This window comes from Octopus sinensis, linkage group LG2, assembly GCF_006345805.1.
Source record: "Octopus sinensis linkage group LG2, ASM634580v1, whole genome shotgun sequence".
Taxonomy (NCBI): Eukaryota; Metazoa; Mollusca; class Cephalopoda; order Octopoda; family Octopodidae; genus Octopus; species Octopus sinensis.
Genome location: NC_042998.1, coordinates 165711401 through 165730657, shown reverse-complemented (window position 1 = coordinate 165730657; position 19257 = coordinate 165711401). Strand labels below are relative to the sequence as shown.

At 33.7% G+C, this 19257-nt stretch overlaps 1 protein-coding gene across 1 annotated transcript in view; it reads right to left on the bottom strand.

Annotated features, from left to right (window-relative positions):
• LOC115232392 (serine protease 42) overlaps positions 1–19257 on the bottom strand; it is an 87583-nt gene that overhangs the window by 6148 nt on the left and 62178 nt on the right. The window contains exon 3 of the mRNA XM_029802249.2: positions 5416–5521. Within this exon, the coding sequence (XP_029658109.2) occupies positions 5416–5521 (106 nt within the window). The remainder of the gene's footprint in view (positions 1–5415; positions 5522–19257) is intronic.

Sequence of the window (19257 nt, the reverse complement as noted above, 5' to 3'; positions counted from 1 at the left end):
GAACTTTCTAAAGGAGAAAGAGAGCCAAGTACAAAAGAGGGAAAGCAGCTGTTCTTATTGAATTTCGGAATCTCGAGTGTTTTGCAAAGTACAACAACAATGTTAGTAAAAAGGTTTTAGCAATGGTTTGAGATCATCTTTAACATATATACAATCAAATTCATATGGAATTCTCACAGGTGGAATTTCAAAAAATATATCGTTATGTTAATTTTTGTTGATGACTTATTTTGTGAAGTGTAGTCCCGTTATCTTTCGGAACTTTGAATTTTATTTCGCATATTTTCAAATGTTTCCTTTTTCAAACGTTTAATTTTGGTGTGAACTTCTTATGAAGTGTAGTTCCTTTGTTTTTCGGAAGTTTGGGTCGTTCCTTGAGCATTTGTAGAAGGGGAAGATTTTGAATTTTTCTTCTCCACATATTTCCAAGTGTTTGCTCAGTGAAATTTTCCTTATCTCCTCTTGTGGAATATACTATCAATTCTTGCGCGTTGGCAAAGGGAATTATTGGTTTCTCCAATATAATTCTCCTTGCATTTGGGGCAAGCAATGTAGCATATAAAGTTTTGTGTCTTGCAGTTCATATTTGAGTAAGAATCCACTCTTAAATTTTATGTGGGTGTCCCCGTCTATATATTTGTAGTTAGTGTTGTTGTTGCATATTTCACATCTACTGTCTTCACATTCCTTTACGGAGAATTCTGTTTCATTCTCTGCTGTGAATTTAACTCTTGTAAGTTGTTTTTAAGGTTTTTTTTGCTGGCGTTTACTATTTCTCAGGTAGTTTTTGTCTATCACTTTTCTCATTGTGGAGCTCTGTAAGAGTATTGGTAGGTTTGATTGCATAACGTGGAAAATATTGGTTATTCCAGAGTTGTATGCGTTAATAAATGGAATAGTATGTTCCTTGGTTTTTCCTTTGGAGTCCTAAGTTGTGTGATGTCTAATTTCATTGCTTTCGAGATTCCATTATTTATAAGTTTCACAGGGTAATTTTCTTCTTGTAAGAAGTTTTTGAGTTCATCAAGTCTAATCTGGCGCATTTGTGGGTCAGTTGCTATGGTGAAGATGCATCTTGCCATACTGTATGGGATGTTCCTTTTGATGTGCAAGGGGTGACAAGAGTAGAAATTTAAATATTGGTGTGTGTCTGCTTATTTGTAAAATATGTCTGTTGTGACAGTGGACTTGTGTATTTTGATGTGAATGGCTAGAAATGGCAGTCCATTGTAGTTGGTTTCTGTTGTGAATTTGATAGATGGGTACAGTGTGTTGGGGGTATTGTGAAATGTTCGTAGGTCTTCTTTTGGTCTATCCCCCAAAATGAAGCAGTCATCGAGGTAGCTCTTCCACTTCTTGTAAAACACTCCAGATTCAGATATTTTATAAGAACAGCTGCTTTCTCCTTTTGTATTTGGATCTCTTTCTCCTTTAGAAAATTCTTGGTAGGAGCTTTAAAATATATTCAAAACAAAGCGGCCAAACAGAAATAAGATGAATTTGGAAATATAATTGTAACAGCATTGTGTACTGCTTTTTTTTTGAAATTCTATTTTGTAGTCTGAAGGACAAATACTCAGACAAAAATCAAGAGTAGTAGCTAAAATGACCAAAACTTTCCAAATCTATTTAATCACAGAGATGAATCTTTAATTATATTAATTAATTATTAAAAAAATCATAATGTGTACATATGTATGTGTGGTGTGTGCATGTGTGCATGTGTGCACAAATATGAGCGTATATATATATATATATATATATATATATATATATAATATATATATATTATATATATAATATATATATATATATTATATATATATATATATATATATATATATATATATATATATATATATATATATATATATATTATATATATATATATATATATGTGCATGTATATATATATATATATATATATATATCGTTAGCCACTACACACATTTTTTTCTTTCCTTGTTTTTTTTTCTGTGTACCTTTCTGTAGAATAGCCTAGGCTCGAAACGTAAAAGACTTTTTCTATTCCTGACCGTTATACTAATACATCTGTTTGTTTTGTACACCACCTGTCTTCGTCTTTTGTTTTTTTCATAAACTTTCCCTATATATATATATATATATATATATAATTGCTGTGTGAAATAGAAAAATCACTTTCGAAAACGACTAGAATTTCAATAAAAAAAAGTTGATCGCATCCATACAAATATTCTTTAATGAATATAAAAGATCAAGACCTTGAAATACAATTATGATTTCTACTGAAAAAAAAAATCAAAAACAATATCTAGTTTTTTTTATTAAAACCTTGACCAAATTCGAATACAAAATTTCATTTTTCCTTCCCACCTTAAAAGGCCATTAAATACTAAACAAACACGCCTGGCCATACCAATACAAAAGCCACACCTCTTTACCTTTACCTACTTCTAAAAAAATATACTTCTCCTTTGCTTGGTAAACCCCACAAAATTCTTTATACTTTATATATAAAAAGACTAAGAAATCTAACTTTAAAAACATTTTTTGATAAATCCGATAACTTAAGAAAGCGCTAAAAAATGCAAATAAAAAAATATATAATCATCAAAATTCTGACTACCTTATTATTCTCTCTCTCTCTGTATATATATATATATATATATATATATATATATATAATATATATATATATATATATATGTATGTATATATGTATATATGTATAAATATATGTATATATATATATATATATATATGGTATATAAATATATGTATATATATGTATACAAATATATGTATAGTTCTAAACATAATATAAACATAATATTTTTACTGAAATATTCTATCAGTGGCCAGCATATGAAAAGTACCTTTTAAGGTGAAAATATAAATATAAAAAATGAGCAAATAAATTTTTTTCTTTGCCAGTATACTGAAAACTAGACGCTAAATCGTCTAACCACATAAGATATTTTCACTATATTATTACACCATGTTATTACACTATATTATTACACAGATGGTGTAATAATGTAGTGAAAATATTTGATGTGGTTAGACGAGTTAGCGTCTATTTTTCAGCATATTGGCAAAGAAAAAATTTTTCTTTTGTCCTTATTTATAATTGTATTAAATATATGTATATATATATATATATATATATATATATATATATATATATATATTATATATATATATATATATATATATATATATTATATATATATATATGATATATATAATATATATAATATTATATTATATATGTATATATATAATAATATATATTATATATATATATATGTATATAAATATATATATATATATATATATAATATATATATATATATGTATATATATTATATATATGATATGTATGTATATGTATATATAAATATATGTATGTATGTATGTATCTCTTTCTCTCTTCTCTCTCTCTCTCTCTCTCTCTCTCTCTATATATATATATATATATATATATGTAATCCCTCACACCAAAAATCGAAGAAAAAACAAAAAGATAAAACTAAAACACAAGGACGTGGTATTGCAAAGTATTTAAAGACGCTCATGGAAGGAAAGAAAGGGGTTTTTACGTTACGAGCAAACCTCTTCTTCAGAAACAGGATACAGAAGAAAGTCCAAAAGAAAAGCAAGACGGAGGAAAAAAATCGCCAACAATCCACATGTAGTTACAGATATATATATATATATATTATATATATATATATTATATATATATATATAATATATATATATATATAGCAAGACCACTGCAGTCTCCGTAACGTAACGGTTCGGGCAAAAGAGGCCGATAGAATATATACGTATATACATTTGTATACAATATATGTATAATATATACATATATATATGTATAATATTACTATATATATGTATATACATATATACATACATATATGTGTGTATATATATACATACATTTATACATACATTGATATATATATATATATATATTGTTATATTTCGGAATGGTCATATTGCCAGTTTATCCAATAAAAACACACGCACTATATATTTGGTGTTATTTTGCTTCAGTGTTATTTATTTTTTACATTAATCTAATCTTATTTCGGCCAGAGTTCTTTCGTACAACTCCTGTGACTGCATCAGTGGTCCTTTGTTTTCTCCTCACTTATTTGTGTCTCTCCTTACTATCCGTCAGAAATACAAAATGGCTGACGGTTAGTAAGGAGAGACACAAATAAGTGAGAAGAAACAAGGACCACTGATGCGGTCACAGGAGTGTGACGAAAGAACTCTGGCCGAAATAATTAAGATTAATGTAAAAAATAAATAACACTGAAGCAAAATAACACCAAATATATAGTGCGTGTGTTTTTATGGCTAAACTGGCAATATGACCATTCCGAAATATAACAATATCTGTTTCAACACACGACTTCACATAAAAAATCTTGCAACAAATATTTAAGTATAATATATATAATATATATATATATAATATTATATATATATATATATATATATATATATATTAATATATATATATATATATATATATATATATATATATATATATATATACATATGTATCAAACTAAGGTTAAAGAACAAACAAATGCAAGTCATCCGCATAACATTTCATAATTCGAGCATTTAATCATAGAATATACATTTAAACATCCCGCAAGATGGAACATAATTCATCTGTACAAGCAATAAGCATATAATAAGGTGCGCGAAAAAAGTTCATCACGGTTTAGAGTTAATACTTTAGCGATTCAGAAAAATACATTTAAAAAAAAAACATTACAACATCTAGAAAGTAAAAATATAATATAAAGTAATATATAAAAATATATAGGTATATAAAAATATATAAAAATATATATATATATATATATATATATATAGGAGGCATATAAAAAATATATAATATATATCATGTAAATAAAATAAAAGTTCATCGTTTAGAAATCTTATAAAATTATTCAAGTAAGAGAAGCCTTATAGTTAAAAAAGAGGAAACCATATTTACTTAATCTCTATGGCCATTTCAGGGGTGTATTATTATGTTTAAAGCACTAGGGTGCATCAAGATAATACCTCCTTCGTCAGGGGAAAAATACAGAAAGACAGACATCATCGCGTACCAGGCTAGCACAATGTTTTGTGCTTTCCTATTGAAGCATTCATGCTCGGATAAGCCCAAAAGAAAGAATTAAAGCAGTAAAAGAATTTTCTTTTAAAGCAGTAGAGAAATAAGGCGGTAAAAAAAAAAATGGGTGTATTAAATTAAATTAAGTTCAATTAAATTAAATTGAATTAAATTAATTTAATTTAATTGAACTTAAAGTATTAAAGGTGGAAACAAGAATAGGAGTAGAAAGTAAAAGAAGATGAGGAGTGCAGATTCAAAGATACGTGAAGGATTAGACTTACACTGATAATTTTTGATAGTTTGCGATAAACTTCAGACCCACTTTTCACCTCTAAGTTTCCCTCAGCCAAGACGACTCGCCAGTTTTTCAAATTGCCATAAAATGGCCTGAAATGTGGGAAAAAATAGAAAAGAAGAAAATTAGAAATCAATAAAGAACAATAACAAAGAAATAGATTGGTTGCTAATGAAAATCTCCTGATGGTTTCTACGAAATGTTTCAGATGACTTCTAGCAATTTTTTAGTTTTTGCCTTTGATTTGTTCCAGTCATTGGCCAGTGGTTATGCTGAGGCACAACCCAGAAGGCTTTAGTCGAACAAATCGATCCCAGGACTTATTTTTTTTAAAGTATGGTACTTATTCTATCAATTTCTTTTACCGACCTACTAATTTACAGGGGCGTAGACAAATTAACACTGGCTGTTAAGCAGTGAGGTGTGTGTCAAGCACAAACACATACATATACGAAGGGCTTCCACACAGTTTCTGTCTACCAAAACCATTCAGAAGGCATTGGGCGGCTCGGGGATATAGTAGAAGATACTTGTTTAAGGTGTCGCGCAGTAGGACTGAACCCTAAACCACATGGTTGCAAAGCGAGCTTCTGAACACACAACCATGTCTACAACTATGGGATAGAGGTAAACCTATTTTTCTCTTCCTCTATAAATTTGATTCTCCTTGATTATGTAAAAGAACCACAAAAACCTGATGCTTAAGCAAACACATCAGCAACTCTACATCATATATTTATGAATAACGCACGTTTTATCCCGAAAACTCTTTAATACCGTCTTATAACAATCCAAAACTATTTAAAAAGCTAAGATGACATACAAGTACTGAGTTTACTCTCCAGGTTTAAGAAGTCCAGGAATCTTAAACAGTTATACAAAACATGAAATGCGAAGAAAACAAATGTAAATATATTCAGTACTTAATTTTCGTACACACATTCACTATTCTACACCTAAAACAAAAAAGGTAAATTTCCCATTTACAAACAAAGTGCAAAAGGCTCAATGGTCCTTATTTCTCCCATAGAGTTTAGATATCCTCTGCTAAAATATTAATGCACACGACTGCTCTCTTTTATCGCACTTACTATGCCTTACTTCTGAACAACGCCTCTTCCACCAATTAACTTTTAACTTTCTGAGTTCTCATAACCCCATCTTTTGCTTTTTCCATTTAATAATCAACTAAGGATAATAGTAAGAAATAGTAATAAAAGATGTTTGCTCTTCTCACCCCTTTCACACTCTAAAAAACAAAAAAAAAACCTCCACAAAAGACGAAAATATATTTCTGTGTAACTCCATGAATTTCTACATTTTACAATCGATTTGTACCAAATTTCATGCATAAGTTTCTGAAGTCCTATTACGCGCCATAAGCTATTTTATTTTTCCGATTGTGGGCCCCCAAGGGTAGATAACCCCTTAAGCCCCTCTCTTGGATTACTGCATAAAGGCCCCATAGTCCCTGCAGTTTGCTTCCCATCTTCACCAAAATTAATCTTTTGTCTGCTTATGGCCCACAAATAAAGTTGCAGACATGCACTTGCGCAGAAATTCAGGTAGAGGACCCCTTGGGGAAGGGGGGGGGGCAGTAAAGCGATTTTGATGAATGTTGAAGTTGATATCATCAATGCAAGCAAACATCATAACTGCTTGGGTTAGCGTTTGGTTTTCACGAAACGAGACATATTGATTACCCATGGCTCACAGAGGAAGGTGAACACATGAACTTTTACTTGAACTTATCAAGGGTACCCCTGGTGGAGCACTAAACCCCTTCGGCTTATATGTTGAAGTTCACATTAACACTGTATTAGTACTTGATAACTTTTGGAGTTCGATTTTAACGTTATGGGGCACATTGATCACCCATTGCCTAAAGATGATGTTGAAAAAACTGTCTATACCCGGATCAAGCAAGGGAACCCCCATGGAGCAGTAAGCCCCGGCGAATCATTTATTGAATTTGGCTATTGGTAGTCCTATAAAATGAATTTCGACTCAGTTGTTATTCATTTACTACAGATGAAGATACAGTAAAGCACATTTACTTCCATTTCAATTCAGCAAGAGGACCTCCTCGGGAACAATGAGCCTAAACCATTAACCCATAAAAGTTCAAACAGCCACAATAAAACAGCATCAGAACCTCGGGATTTTATTATGGTTATTGCCTGCCATAAGATAAAGTATCGCACATTCGTTATCACTTGAATTCTGAATGGGAACCCTATAAGGAAGGCAGTGAGCCCCTTTGGACTACTTTTAAAGTTCATATTATGGTCGCAGCAACGCATTTTAACTTCTAGAAATAACAGTCAATTTAAAAGAAAGTTGACGCATCGGTTACTCATGTCCTACAAATGGAGTAGCGAATTTTAAAATCCCCCTGGCTAAACTTTAATTTGCTTAGTTAACTTTATTGAATTTAATTTTGCACCCGGTTGTCTCCCTCGCGTAATTGTACCACAGTTAAGTGTGGAATAGGGAGTTAATTACCCTACAGAATTTCTTAACTCCCTAGACCCTCCCGGGTTACCACCACACTTATTGCGACTTAAGAAAAGTGCCCCTGTCGTGATCCTCAGGAATTTTGAACTCCCCAGGCTTTGTAACGACATGCGTCTGGTCGTCCAAAAGGCGATGCCACATGTTACTGAGGCAACACTACTTACAGGGCGGCGAGCTGGCAGAATCGTTAGCACGCCGGTCGAAATGCTTAGCGGTATTTCGTCTGCCATTACGTTCTGAGTTCAAATTCCGCCGAGGTCGACTTTGCCTTTCATCCTTTCGGGGTCGATAAATTAAGTACCAGTTACGCACTAGGATCGATATAATCGACTTAATCCGTTTGTCTGTCCTTGTTTGTCCTGTCTGTGTTTAGCCCCTTGTGGGTAGTAAAGAAATAGGTATTTCGTCTGTCGCTACGTCCTGAGTTCAAATTCCGCCGAGGTCGACTTTGCCTTTCATCCTTTTGGGGTCGATTAAATAAGTACCAGTTACGCACTGGGGTCAATATAATCGACTTAATCCGTTTGTCTGTTCTTGTTTGTCCTCTCTGTGTTTAGCCCCTTGTGGGTAGTAAAGAAATAGGTATTTAGTCTGCCGCTACGTCCTGAGTTCAAATTCCGCCGAGGTCGACTTTGCCTTTCATCCTTTCGGGGGCGATTAAATATATACCAGTTACGCACTGGGGTCGATGTAATCGACTTAATCCCTTTGTTTGTCCTCTCTATGTTTAGCCCCCTGTGGGCAATAAAGAAATAAATGCTTACAGGATGTGGTTGGGGGATACTGTCTTCATACCATCCGGTAAAGACATTCCTTTCACATTGAGAAGGCTGGAATTCCCTCTCCGGCTCATTTTCGTCATGTCGATTAACAAAATATATGGCCAGACGCTGACGGTCGTAGGGCTTAATTTAGAAGAACCGTGCTTCTCGTATGGTCAACTATATTTTGGCTGCACTCGAGTGGGGAGCCAACGTAACCTATTTGTTTTTGCAACTCGCGAGAAAACCCAAAATATGTTCTATAAGGAAGTTTTGTATGCGCCCTATTCACCAACAAGTAATTGCTGTTTTTTTTGTAAAAGTGCTTACATTTGCTGTATCCGTATACTATTTTTGTCCTTTTGACAATACCATGTACGCCTCTGAAATTGCTTTTGTATGTATGTATGTATGTATGTATGTATGTATGTATGTATGTATGTATGTATGTATGTATGTATGTATGTATGTATGTATGTATGTGTATGTATGTATGTATGTATGTATTGTATGCATGCGTGTATGTATGTATATATGTATGTATGTCCGTATGAATGTATGTATGCTTTATATATGTATTCTCATGCATATAGTTGTATATCTAGACATGCTCATATATATTTAAATGATAAACTTCTGGAAAGTTTTACATATTTTTACCGTTCCAGTGATGAATTGTAGTCTTTGATTTAGCTTTCCTCTTTTTGGTTTTGAGAAGCCTAATTTCTCAGATTAGTATTTAGGCAGTGGTTATGTATGTATGTATGTATGTATGTATGTATGTATGATGTATGTATGTATGTATGTATGTATGTATGTATGTATGTATGTATGCATGTATATATGCATGTATATATATATATATTATATATATATATATATATATATATATATATATTATATATATATATATATATATATATATATATATACTTTATTAAAAAGCAGCAAAATATCACAAAAACTGTACTCAGAGTTTCACGTTCCCGTTCGTCGGACAGTTTTGTTTAGAAAAGTGTATATATATATAAGTGTATACACGCATACATACATACATACATACACACACACACACACACACGCGCACACACACACACACACACACATATATATATATATACACTTACTGCTTCGTTTAGGTAAGATCAACAAAAAAACTACTCCGTCCAATGAGAGATTAATATTTAATGTATACTGCATAAAAATAAGAGCTACTAATAGTTCCTTGTTATGAAGACATGTTATCATGCAAGTTTTTATAACCTGCCTTGTGTCTCCTAGCAATTCTTAGGCTCCGAAAACATGATTTGTTCAATTTCAAAATCAGGACGCTAGATTTTCAAATAGAAGTGACCATGTGCTCAAAGCCCGTAAATTGCTTGGAGACACAAAACGCGTAATAAAAACCTGCCTAGCCATATGTCTTCATAACAAGAAACTGTTAGTAGCTCTTATCTTGAAACAGTGTACATTAAATGATACATATATATGTATATATATATGTCATTTAATGTACACTGTACCAAGATGAGAGCTAAGATATATACACGTATGTTCGATTATCTAAAATCCTCATTGTGTAATGAATTCTTTGAATTGGCTTAAAACTGTATCCGGTTGTAGAGCTCTGCTTCGAGAGTCCTAGGTTTTTGAATACTGTGGAACCACCTGTTAGCTATTATTGTTCCTAGTCCAACCCTAACCCAGAGCATTAGCTCTTGTCAGGGCCCCAGCTATGAGTTAACTAGCATACGTGGTTTCATTCAATCTGTGGGGACGCAGAAATAGCCTTGTTTGGTGTCAGGGCGTAGAGTAAAACCAACTAGCTTTTCTCACTAGCTGTCCTTCTGGATGAGGGGCACTCTGATGTATAACCTGCAGTTTCACGGGTTTACTGGTCATCTTATTTCGGCCTGTCACTAGGTATTAATTACGCGTAACAGACCGTTTAGTTAAAATAATATTACTGGACTCTCTCTAGCTGGAAGTGGAAAAGAAACTCCATGCTTTGAGGTATAAAAGTTGGAGGGGATGTGAAAGTTTCTGTATGTATGTATGTATGTATGTATGTATGTATGTATGTATGTATGTATGTATGTATGTATGTATGTATGTATGTATGTATGTATGCTTCTATGTATATCTGTGTTTATATCTATCTATTTATCTAACTGTCTGTCTGTCTGTGTAAGTATATGTGAATACATGCATGTGTATATAAAATATTTATACACGCACACATTCACACACACAAACGCACATGCACACACACATACATACACATATACACTTACGCAGCTATTCATACATATCACACCCTTGGACGATACCCAGATAAGACTTCTTAAGAGAGTTCACGGTGTTTGTAAATATGTGGTTGAGTTGGTGTGTTGTCTGAGATGCCGATGTACACACACACGTGTAAGCATCTATTCATCTTAAGAATCTCAGATGGAGAATCTTTAGAATGTCTTATATATCTTCACTGTACCTTGATAAATGCGTGTTTGTTGAATGCTGGATTCGCTATTATGGCAGAGAGAGAGAGAGAGAGAGAGAGAGAGAGAGAGAGAGAGAGGAGAGAGAGAGAGAGAGAGAAGGAGGGAGCGAGGGAGGAGGGAGAGAGAGAGGGAGAGAGAGAGAGAGAGAGAGAGAGAGAGGAAGGGAGGCTCTATTTACATTGTACATCTGGGAAGAGAATCATTTCTTTTATTTTTTAGTTTTCTCTCGGTGGAAGAAAAAAGAGAAAAGCAATATATTTATATTTATATTCATTAATACTACCAGAATATCCGTGGATAGTCCTATATTTTTATCGAATGATTTTACATTTTATATTCATATTTAACTGGAAAATATTTTAATCATTCTTAAATGTGATGCCTTTTACATCTACGAAGTCTTGACATAACTACAATTTGGTGCCTCTTCCTTCCCACAAACCAACCTTGTTCCTCTTTAAAGTGCATATTTTAAAAGTGAAATTTGCAGGTTGTGTTATGTTGATGTGTGTGTGTGTGTGTTGTTGTTGGGTGTGTGTGTGTGTGTTGCGTGCGCGCGCGTGTGTACGTGTGTGTATGTATGTATATACGTATGCGTACATATGTATGAATGTCTATGTATGTATGTGGTTTGCAAACGATGTCCTTCAAGGTATTTGCTTTGCCTTGAATTAAGACACATACTTGCCATTCTCGCTGTCTGAAACATTGCGAATCAGTGATTGGCCCGTGGGAAACCAGAAAGCAACGTTGTTGTTCTCATCATGTGATATGGAAACGAATGTGTTTATATTGTATCCGTTTTGTGCTTTATAGCAGTAGTTCTCAATCATGTTTTTAGCTATGGACTCCTTTGATTACTATTTTACTCCGGTGGATACCCATAGCCATTCAAATTCCTATTTTGTCCTTTATACTTTCATTTGCATACGCTAATAAGAACCATGTAGAACTATGTTAAGCGTCGGAGATAGAAATCTAGCTGTTTCTTGCAATAAGTACATCTAAAGCAAAATTTTTTCGTGGACCCTTAAAATAATACTGTGGATCCTCATATTACTATTTTGCTTGCGTGAACTCCCCAAAATCTTATATGAATCCCAGGGGCCATATGGACCCTTGTTAAGAACCACTGCTTTACAGTGCCACAGATCTAATTTTCTATCCCATCTTCACTCAACCATATCACTGCTGTTGCTGTTGCTTAGACCTACGTTAGTTTTGATCGAACAGGCTTATCGTTAGAGGCATTAATTCTACCCACAACCGTTCCACTTTTTCCGCTAGATGTACTGTATCTAGAACTACATCAACCAACGTGTTTCTTTTATAAACTTACCTATGATTATATAAATTTGTATTTCAAAAATCTATTTAATACACTTTTATATTTAAAATCATATAATAATACATAATTATCTCTTCTTTTTCTGATATTTACACACGATTTTATACGCATGCACACGCACACACACACGCACACATGCTGTGGCTTTTTGTCAGTAAAATCATCAATAGATTTCCGTGCCAGGAGTCTATTACGTTAAGACGGCCTTGACTTGACTGTTCCACCTTTTCTTATTCCTAGTCTCATTTGAGATATTTGACAATGTATTATAACAAATATTTCAGCATAATTAGAATTTCAAATTTTCCGATAAATACTGTGTAGTGCGTCATTGATTAATTAATTAATTAACTACGTTTTCGGCGAATGCACTGATATGCAAGGAAGGGTATATCTATCTTAGTTGACATTTGGATTGTGCCTGATATAAATAACTATAAGCTATCAACCACTCGGTGGGCAGATAAAATGAGTACTTTTTATCCGGTGAGTCTCGGACATCGTCTCTGGGTATTAACACTGCTTCTGTCGCTATTAATTATTTCTTAATAAGCCCACTGGTTATTTAAGACATCAACACATGAAGAGATACTGCAATTTTATATATCGTAGAGTAAGATTCGGCTGCTATGTCGCTGCCGGAAGTCTTCAACCGAGGAGCCCCAAACAAGGCGAAATCAAGTGCTCTGTCAGTTACGGTGGACAAGATGCCGAAAAGATATCCGAAAATTAGTATACATAATGAACATTTTATTCCTACAATACGAACATTTGACAGTCTAATTAAACTATGTAGGTGGGAATGTTTTCTTTTATATTATTGTGTCCGTTCGGCTTTATGTCCGTTCGGCATTGTATCCGTTCGGCCTTATATCCGTTCGAAATTGTGTCCGTTCGGCTTCTTGTCCTTCGGCAAGAATGCATTCGGCATCCTGTCTGCGCATGAAATCAGGTGCTCTGGCAGTTATGGTTCTCGTTCGTCAATGATATAAATAAAAATGCTTTTATCTACCACATGTCCATATGAGAGGTTCTCACAAAGTAAATAACGCAATATTCAGTGTTCTAACAAAAACATTCACGTAAACTTGGGCATAAAGATTGCCTTTTGTTATAAATACTGATTCTATCACTGTTACTCATTTTTCAAGACACGTACTGGCTATTCGTACCTGAAATGCCACTGAAGTTCTATATATCTATTTCTTTACTGCACACAAGGGGCTAAACACAGAGGGGACAAACAACGACAGACAAACGGATTGAGACGATTACATCGACCCCAGTGAGTAACTGGTACTTAATTTATCGACCCCGAAAGGATAAAAGGCAAAGTCGACCTCGGCGTAATTTGAACTCAGAACGTAACGGCAGACGAAATACGGCTACGCATTTCGCCCGGCGTGCTAACGTTTCTGCCAGCTCGCTGCCTTCTGAAGTTCTATATATCACTGTCAGTAAGATTCGGTTGTTATGTCGCTACTGGACGTCTACAAAAGGCAACACTAGTCATGTAAATCTCAATTTAATTTTTCTACCTAGGGAAAAATAATATTTATTTATATTTATTAACTCTTTAATTGCAAAATTAAATTTCATGGTTACTCCACTAAGGACGTTAAATATCTACTAAAAAAATATAGAATTGGTATTTTCTGCAAGATACGTTGCCTAAGACATATTTGGCGTGGCTGTGTGGTAAGAAATTTGCTTCCCAACCACGTAGTTCCAGACCCAATCATACTTCGAGGAACTTTGGGCAAGTGTCTTCTATTACGGCCCAGGACTGACTAGTGCCTTGCAAATGGAAACTGAAAGAAGTCCGTCGTATGTACACACACACACACACACACACCACACACACACACATATATATATATATATATATATATATATATATATATATATCTGTGTGTGTGTGTGTGGGGGTGGGTGTTTATGTTTGTGTTTGTCCCCATCACCGCTTAACCACCGGTGTTGGTTTGTTTATGTTCCCGTAACTTAGTACCTAGGCAGAACGAGGGTGATAGAATAAGTACCAGAACGAGGGCGATAGAATAAGTGAGAACTGGGGGATGATTTGATCGACTAAGTCCTCGAAGGCGGTGCCCCAGCATGGCTGCAGTCCAATGACTGAAACAAGTAAAAAATACGACATTCTTTAACAAAAGATAGATTGGTATATAAAACTACTTTCCCCAGTTAAGGGTAGTGAAATTTTGAGTGGATGTATCTGATTTTCCCAGTAAAAGGGTTAAAAAACTGGAAAAGACGCAGCGAGGCTAAAATTGTATATGTTATCTACAATTCAGATTACATGAATGTGCTTTAATTTCTGAAATAGAAACAGCGAAGCAGAAAGCCGCTGCGTGAGTGTGTAAATGTGTGTTGGTTTTATTTTATTGTGGCCATGAACTAGCTTAGCAAAATCCTCATGTTTGGCCTGATTTCACAAAAAACCCTTCATCACCCCTGTACCACACTCTATCCGGTCACTGGTAGAAGGACACGTGATAGTTCTTTGTCACTTCAACGTAAATCAATGACAGATTTTTTAACATTTTTGGAAGGCTAAACTTAGTTGGTGTATGTATATGTATAAGTGTGAATGTATTTGCTGTACACGTGTACTGGTGTTTGTATGTTTTATGTGCCTATTTATTCTTGCTAGTATAAACATGTATGTATGTATGTATGTATGTATGTAAGCATGCATGCTAATTTGCATGCGTAATTTTGGAACGTGTGAGAACTTGTTTGAAAGTGTATGTACATGTACGTATGTATGTGTGTGCGTGCGTGTGTGTGTGTGTATTTATATATCTTTTATCTTTTATCTTTGTTTCAGTCATTGGCCTGCGGCCATGCTGGGGCACAGCCTTGAATTTTTAGTCGAATGAATCGACCCCAGTACTTATTTTTAAGCTTGACACTTATTCTATCGGTCTCTTATGCCGAACCGCTAGATGATGGGGACGTAAACACACCAACACCGGTTGTCAAGTGGTGATAGGGGACAAGCAGACACACACACGCAAACACACACGTATACATACGAGGGGCTTCCTTCAGGTTCCGTCTGATATATATATATATATATATATATATATGTATATATATATATATATGTGTGTGTGTGTGTGTGTATGTGTAAAGTTATAGTTCGGGTGTAATACCTACAGATTTCGTTGGACAACTGACTTCTATTACTGTGCTACTGGGACGAATGTTATGGCCGCTGCATCATAGCACATTGATAGAAAGCTGCTAGATAACATTTTTGAGCAGCCGTTTACGATGTTTACTTTTCAATATCCGAATCAATTATCACATCTGGGTGTTTCACCTTCATCCCTATCCTGTTGTGTATCAGGTATTTTGTTATTTCTTGTTCGCGGCTTGCAAGAGCGTATCCTTGAAAGTAAGAGTCAATATACGGGTTAATGTATGCTATAATGTCTGAAAGTATATATGTACGTATGTATGCGTTTATGTGTTTGTATGAGTACGTATGTATAAATACAAACATATATGTATTTGTGTATGTATGTATGTATAAATGCGTGTGTACGAGCGGGTATAATTATAGAGCAGCTAGTGAATCTAACGGGTTTATTTGAGTTGGCAAAATTGCGGGTTATCGATTTTCTAGCCAGAAAATTTCATGTACGGTGACAAATCAACCTTGAGACATTTTTGACAAACGACTTAAAGCAGTAAATACTTTTTTGGCTGACATTTTCTATGTGCGCTAAGATTAGATGCCAGGGATATTTTTAGTAAGGGAGAGGAAAGGAGACATAAAGAAAACGAGCATCAGAAAAAGAAATAATAATAATAATAATAATAATAATAATAATAATAATAATATAATAATAATAATAATAATAACAATGTGAAGTGAAAGAAAAGATTAGAGTGACTGTATCAACTGCCTTGAGATCAGAATAAACAGAAAAGATAGTAAAGGGAGTGTTGCACAGTTTTTTTTATAGTTTATTTTCTTTAAAATATTTAAGTCGAGCTTTGTTGAGACTAAAATAAGACAAATTTAGCCTTGAATAAATCACCCGAGGTTAAAATATATCTATCAACACATTCCTTTTGTTCAAAGGTTTTCTGTTCAAGGTTCTGGTGAATCATAGACCAGAAGAATCACTAGAAATACCGGGAAAGGTGTGATTACCAAATTAGAACATTGTTTTCGCTGTAGAATCAAAGGAAGAATTAAACATAAAATTAGGCGAAGAAAAAATAAACACCTGGCTATTTCCCAACCCGTATTGGAAACAATCATTCTTTTAATCTTTTAGTTGAGCCATATACTTCTTTAGGTAGGATGAAGTACTCTTGTTTTCTATATTAAGAAATACGAGTTTCTGTACGTGTATCCGCATGGCTTTTGGGGTTATAGACTCAGCTCTCTAGGGGTCTACCTCAAGAAATGGTATATATTTGCAACCAGGATACTACCAAGTGTGTTTCTATTCTACTTAGTCCATCAATCTGCGGCGTAAAATTCAGACAAGCCTATAACGCCTTTAGTTCTTTCTTACAACCAGCTAAATATGGACTGTGTAACAAACGGGAAGGAATAGAAGTATAGAGAGTAAAATAGCTGGATATTGGTTGAGGAATTATATTTAATCTATTTAGAAATTGTATGATAAATATGAAAATAATTAACAGTTTTGCTGTTCTTTTAGCATTTATATATGTTTCGGTAATAAAGGAGTCTCCTTTTTGGTTTTAGAAAAGATGCTTCTGAGTAACAATTTTTTTATTGATTAAACCCATTTCTTCCATGCGAAATATACGAAACATGAAGTAATAGTCAGTTTCTCTATTTTTGAGTTCTTTCTCCAAGAAGAAAAAGTTCTTTTATTTCATGAACCAACTGAATTATTCTTTCAAATATTTTAAAGAATCAAATTAGAATTTGCAAGCAGTAAAAATTGTATATATTTTTCATTGAAACGACTTTAAATTTGTACAGATCAATATCAAGGTAGGAAGGTGGCAAACAAGATCAGAAACGATATATTTTAAAAAGATAAAAAGACCCCATTCCTCCCGGAATAGTGAAAAATCTGTGGATTCCAAGAAAAAGGTGAGAAAAGAGCCAGTGAAGCTTTTTCTCGATATGATCAGAGGAAGATTTAAACCTGCCATATTTGGCCCAAATAGTCTACACGATTTATGTTCATGATAACCAGACCCAACCTCTCATACCTTCCATACGATGTCATCCTAAAAATGAACAATCACATCATCAAAATCGCAAAGCTACGAAATAATTCAAAACGATGCTTAATTAAAAATGATGTAAATAAATAAGCTGTAAAACATTTTGACCCGCGTGCTAACGGTTTTACCAGCACGCTGCTCTAAATAATAATAAAATAATAATAATAATAATAACAATGTGAAGTGAAAGAAAAGATTAGAGTGACTGTATCAACTGCCTTGAGATCAGAATAAACAGAAAAGATAGTAAAGGGAGTGTTGCACAGTTTTTTTTATAGTTTATTTTCTTTAAAATATTTAAGTCGAGCTTTGTTGAGACTAAAATAAGACAAATTTAGCCTTGAATAAATCACCCGAGGTTAAAATATATCTATCAACACATTCCTTTTGTTCAAAGGTTTTCTGTTCAAGGTTCTGGTGAATCATAGACCAGAAGAATCACTAGAAATACCGGGAAAGGTGTGATTACCAAATTAGAACATTGTTTTCGCTGTAGAATCAAAGGAAGAATTAAACATAAAATTAGGCGAAGAAAAAATAAACACCTGGCTATTTCCCAACCCGTATTGGAAACAATCATTCTTTTAATCTTTTAGTTGAGCCATATACTTCTTTAGGTAGGATGAAGTACTCTTGTTTTCTATATTAAGAAATACGAGTTTCTGTACGTGTATCCGCATGGCTTTTGGGGTTATAGACTCAGCTCTCTAGGGGTCTACCTCAAGAAATGGTATATATTTGCAACCAGGATACTACCAAGTGTGTTTCTATTCTACTTAGTCCATCAATCTGCGGCGTAAAATTCAGACAAGCCTATAACGCCTTTAGTTCTTTCTTACAACCAGCTAAATATGGACTGTGTAACAAACGGGAAGGAATAGAAGTATAGAGAGTAAAAAAGCTGAATATTGGTTGAGGAATTATATTTAATCTATTCAGAAATTGTATGATAAATTATGAAAATAATTAACAGTTTTGCTGTGCTTTTAACATTTATATATGTTTCAGTAATAAAGGAGTCTCCTTTTTGGTTTTAGAAAAGATGCTTCTGAGTAACAATTTTGTTATTGATTAAACCCTTTTCTTCCATGCGAAATATATGAAACATGAAGTAATAGTCAGTTTCTCTATTTTTGAGTTCATTATTCAAGAAGAAACAGGTCTTTTATTTCATGAACCAACTGAATTATTCTTTCAAATATTTTTAAGAGTCAAATTAGAATTTGCAAGCAGTAAAATTGTATATATTTTTCATTGAAACGACATTAAAGTTGTACAGATCAATATCAAAGAAATAGAAAAGTGGCAAACAGGATCAGAAACGATATATGTTAAAAATATAAAAAGACCCCATTCCTCCCGGCATAGTGAAAAATCTGTGGATTCCAACAAAAAGGTGAGAAAAGAGCCAGTGAAGCTTTTGCTCGATATGATCAGGTGATGATTTAAACCGG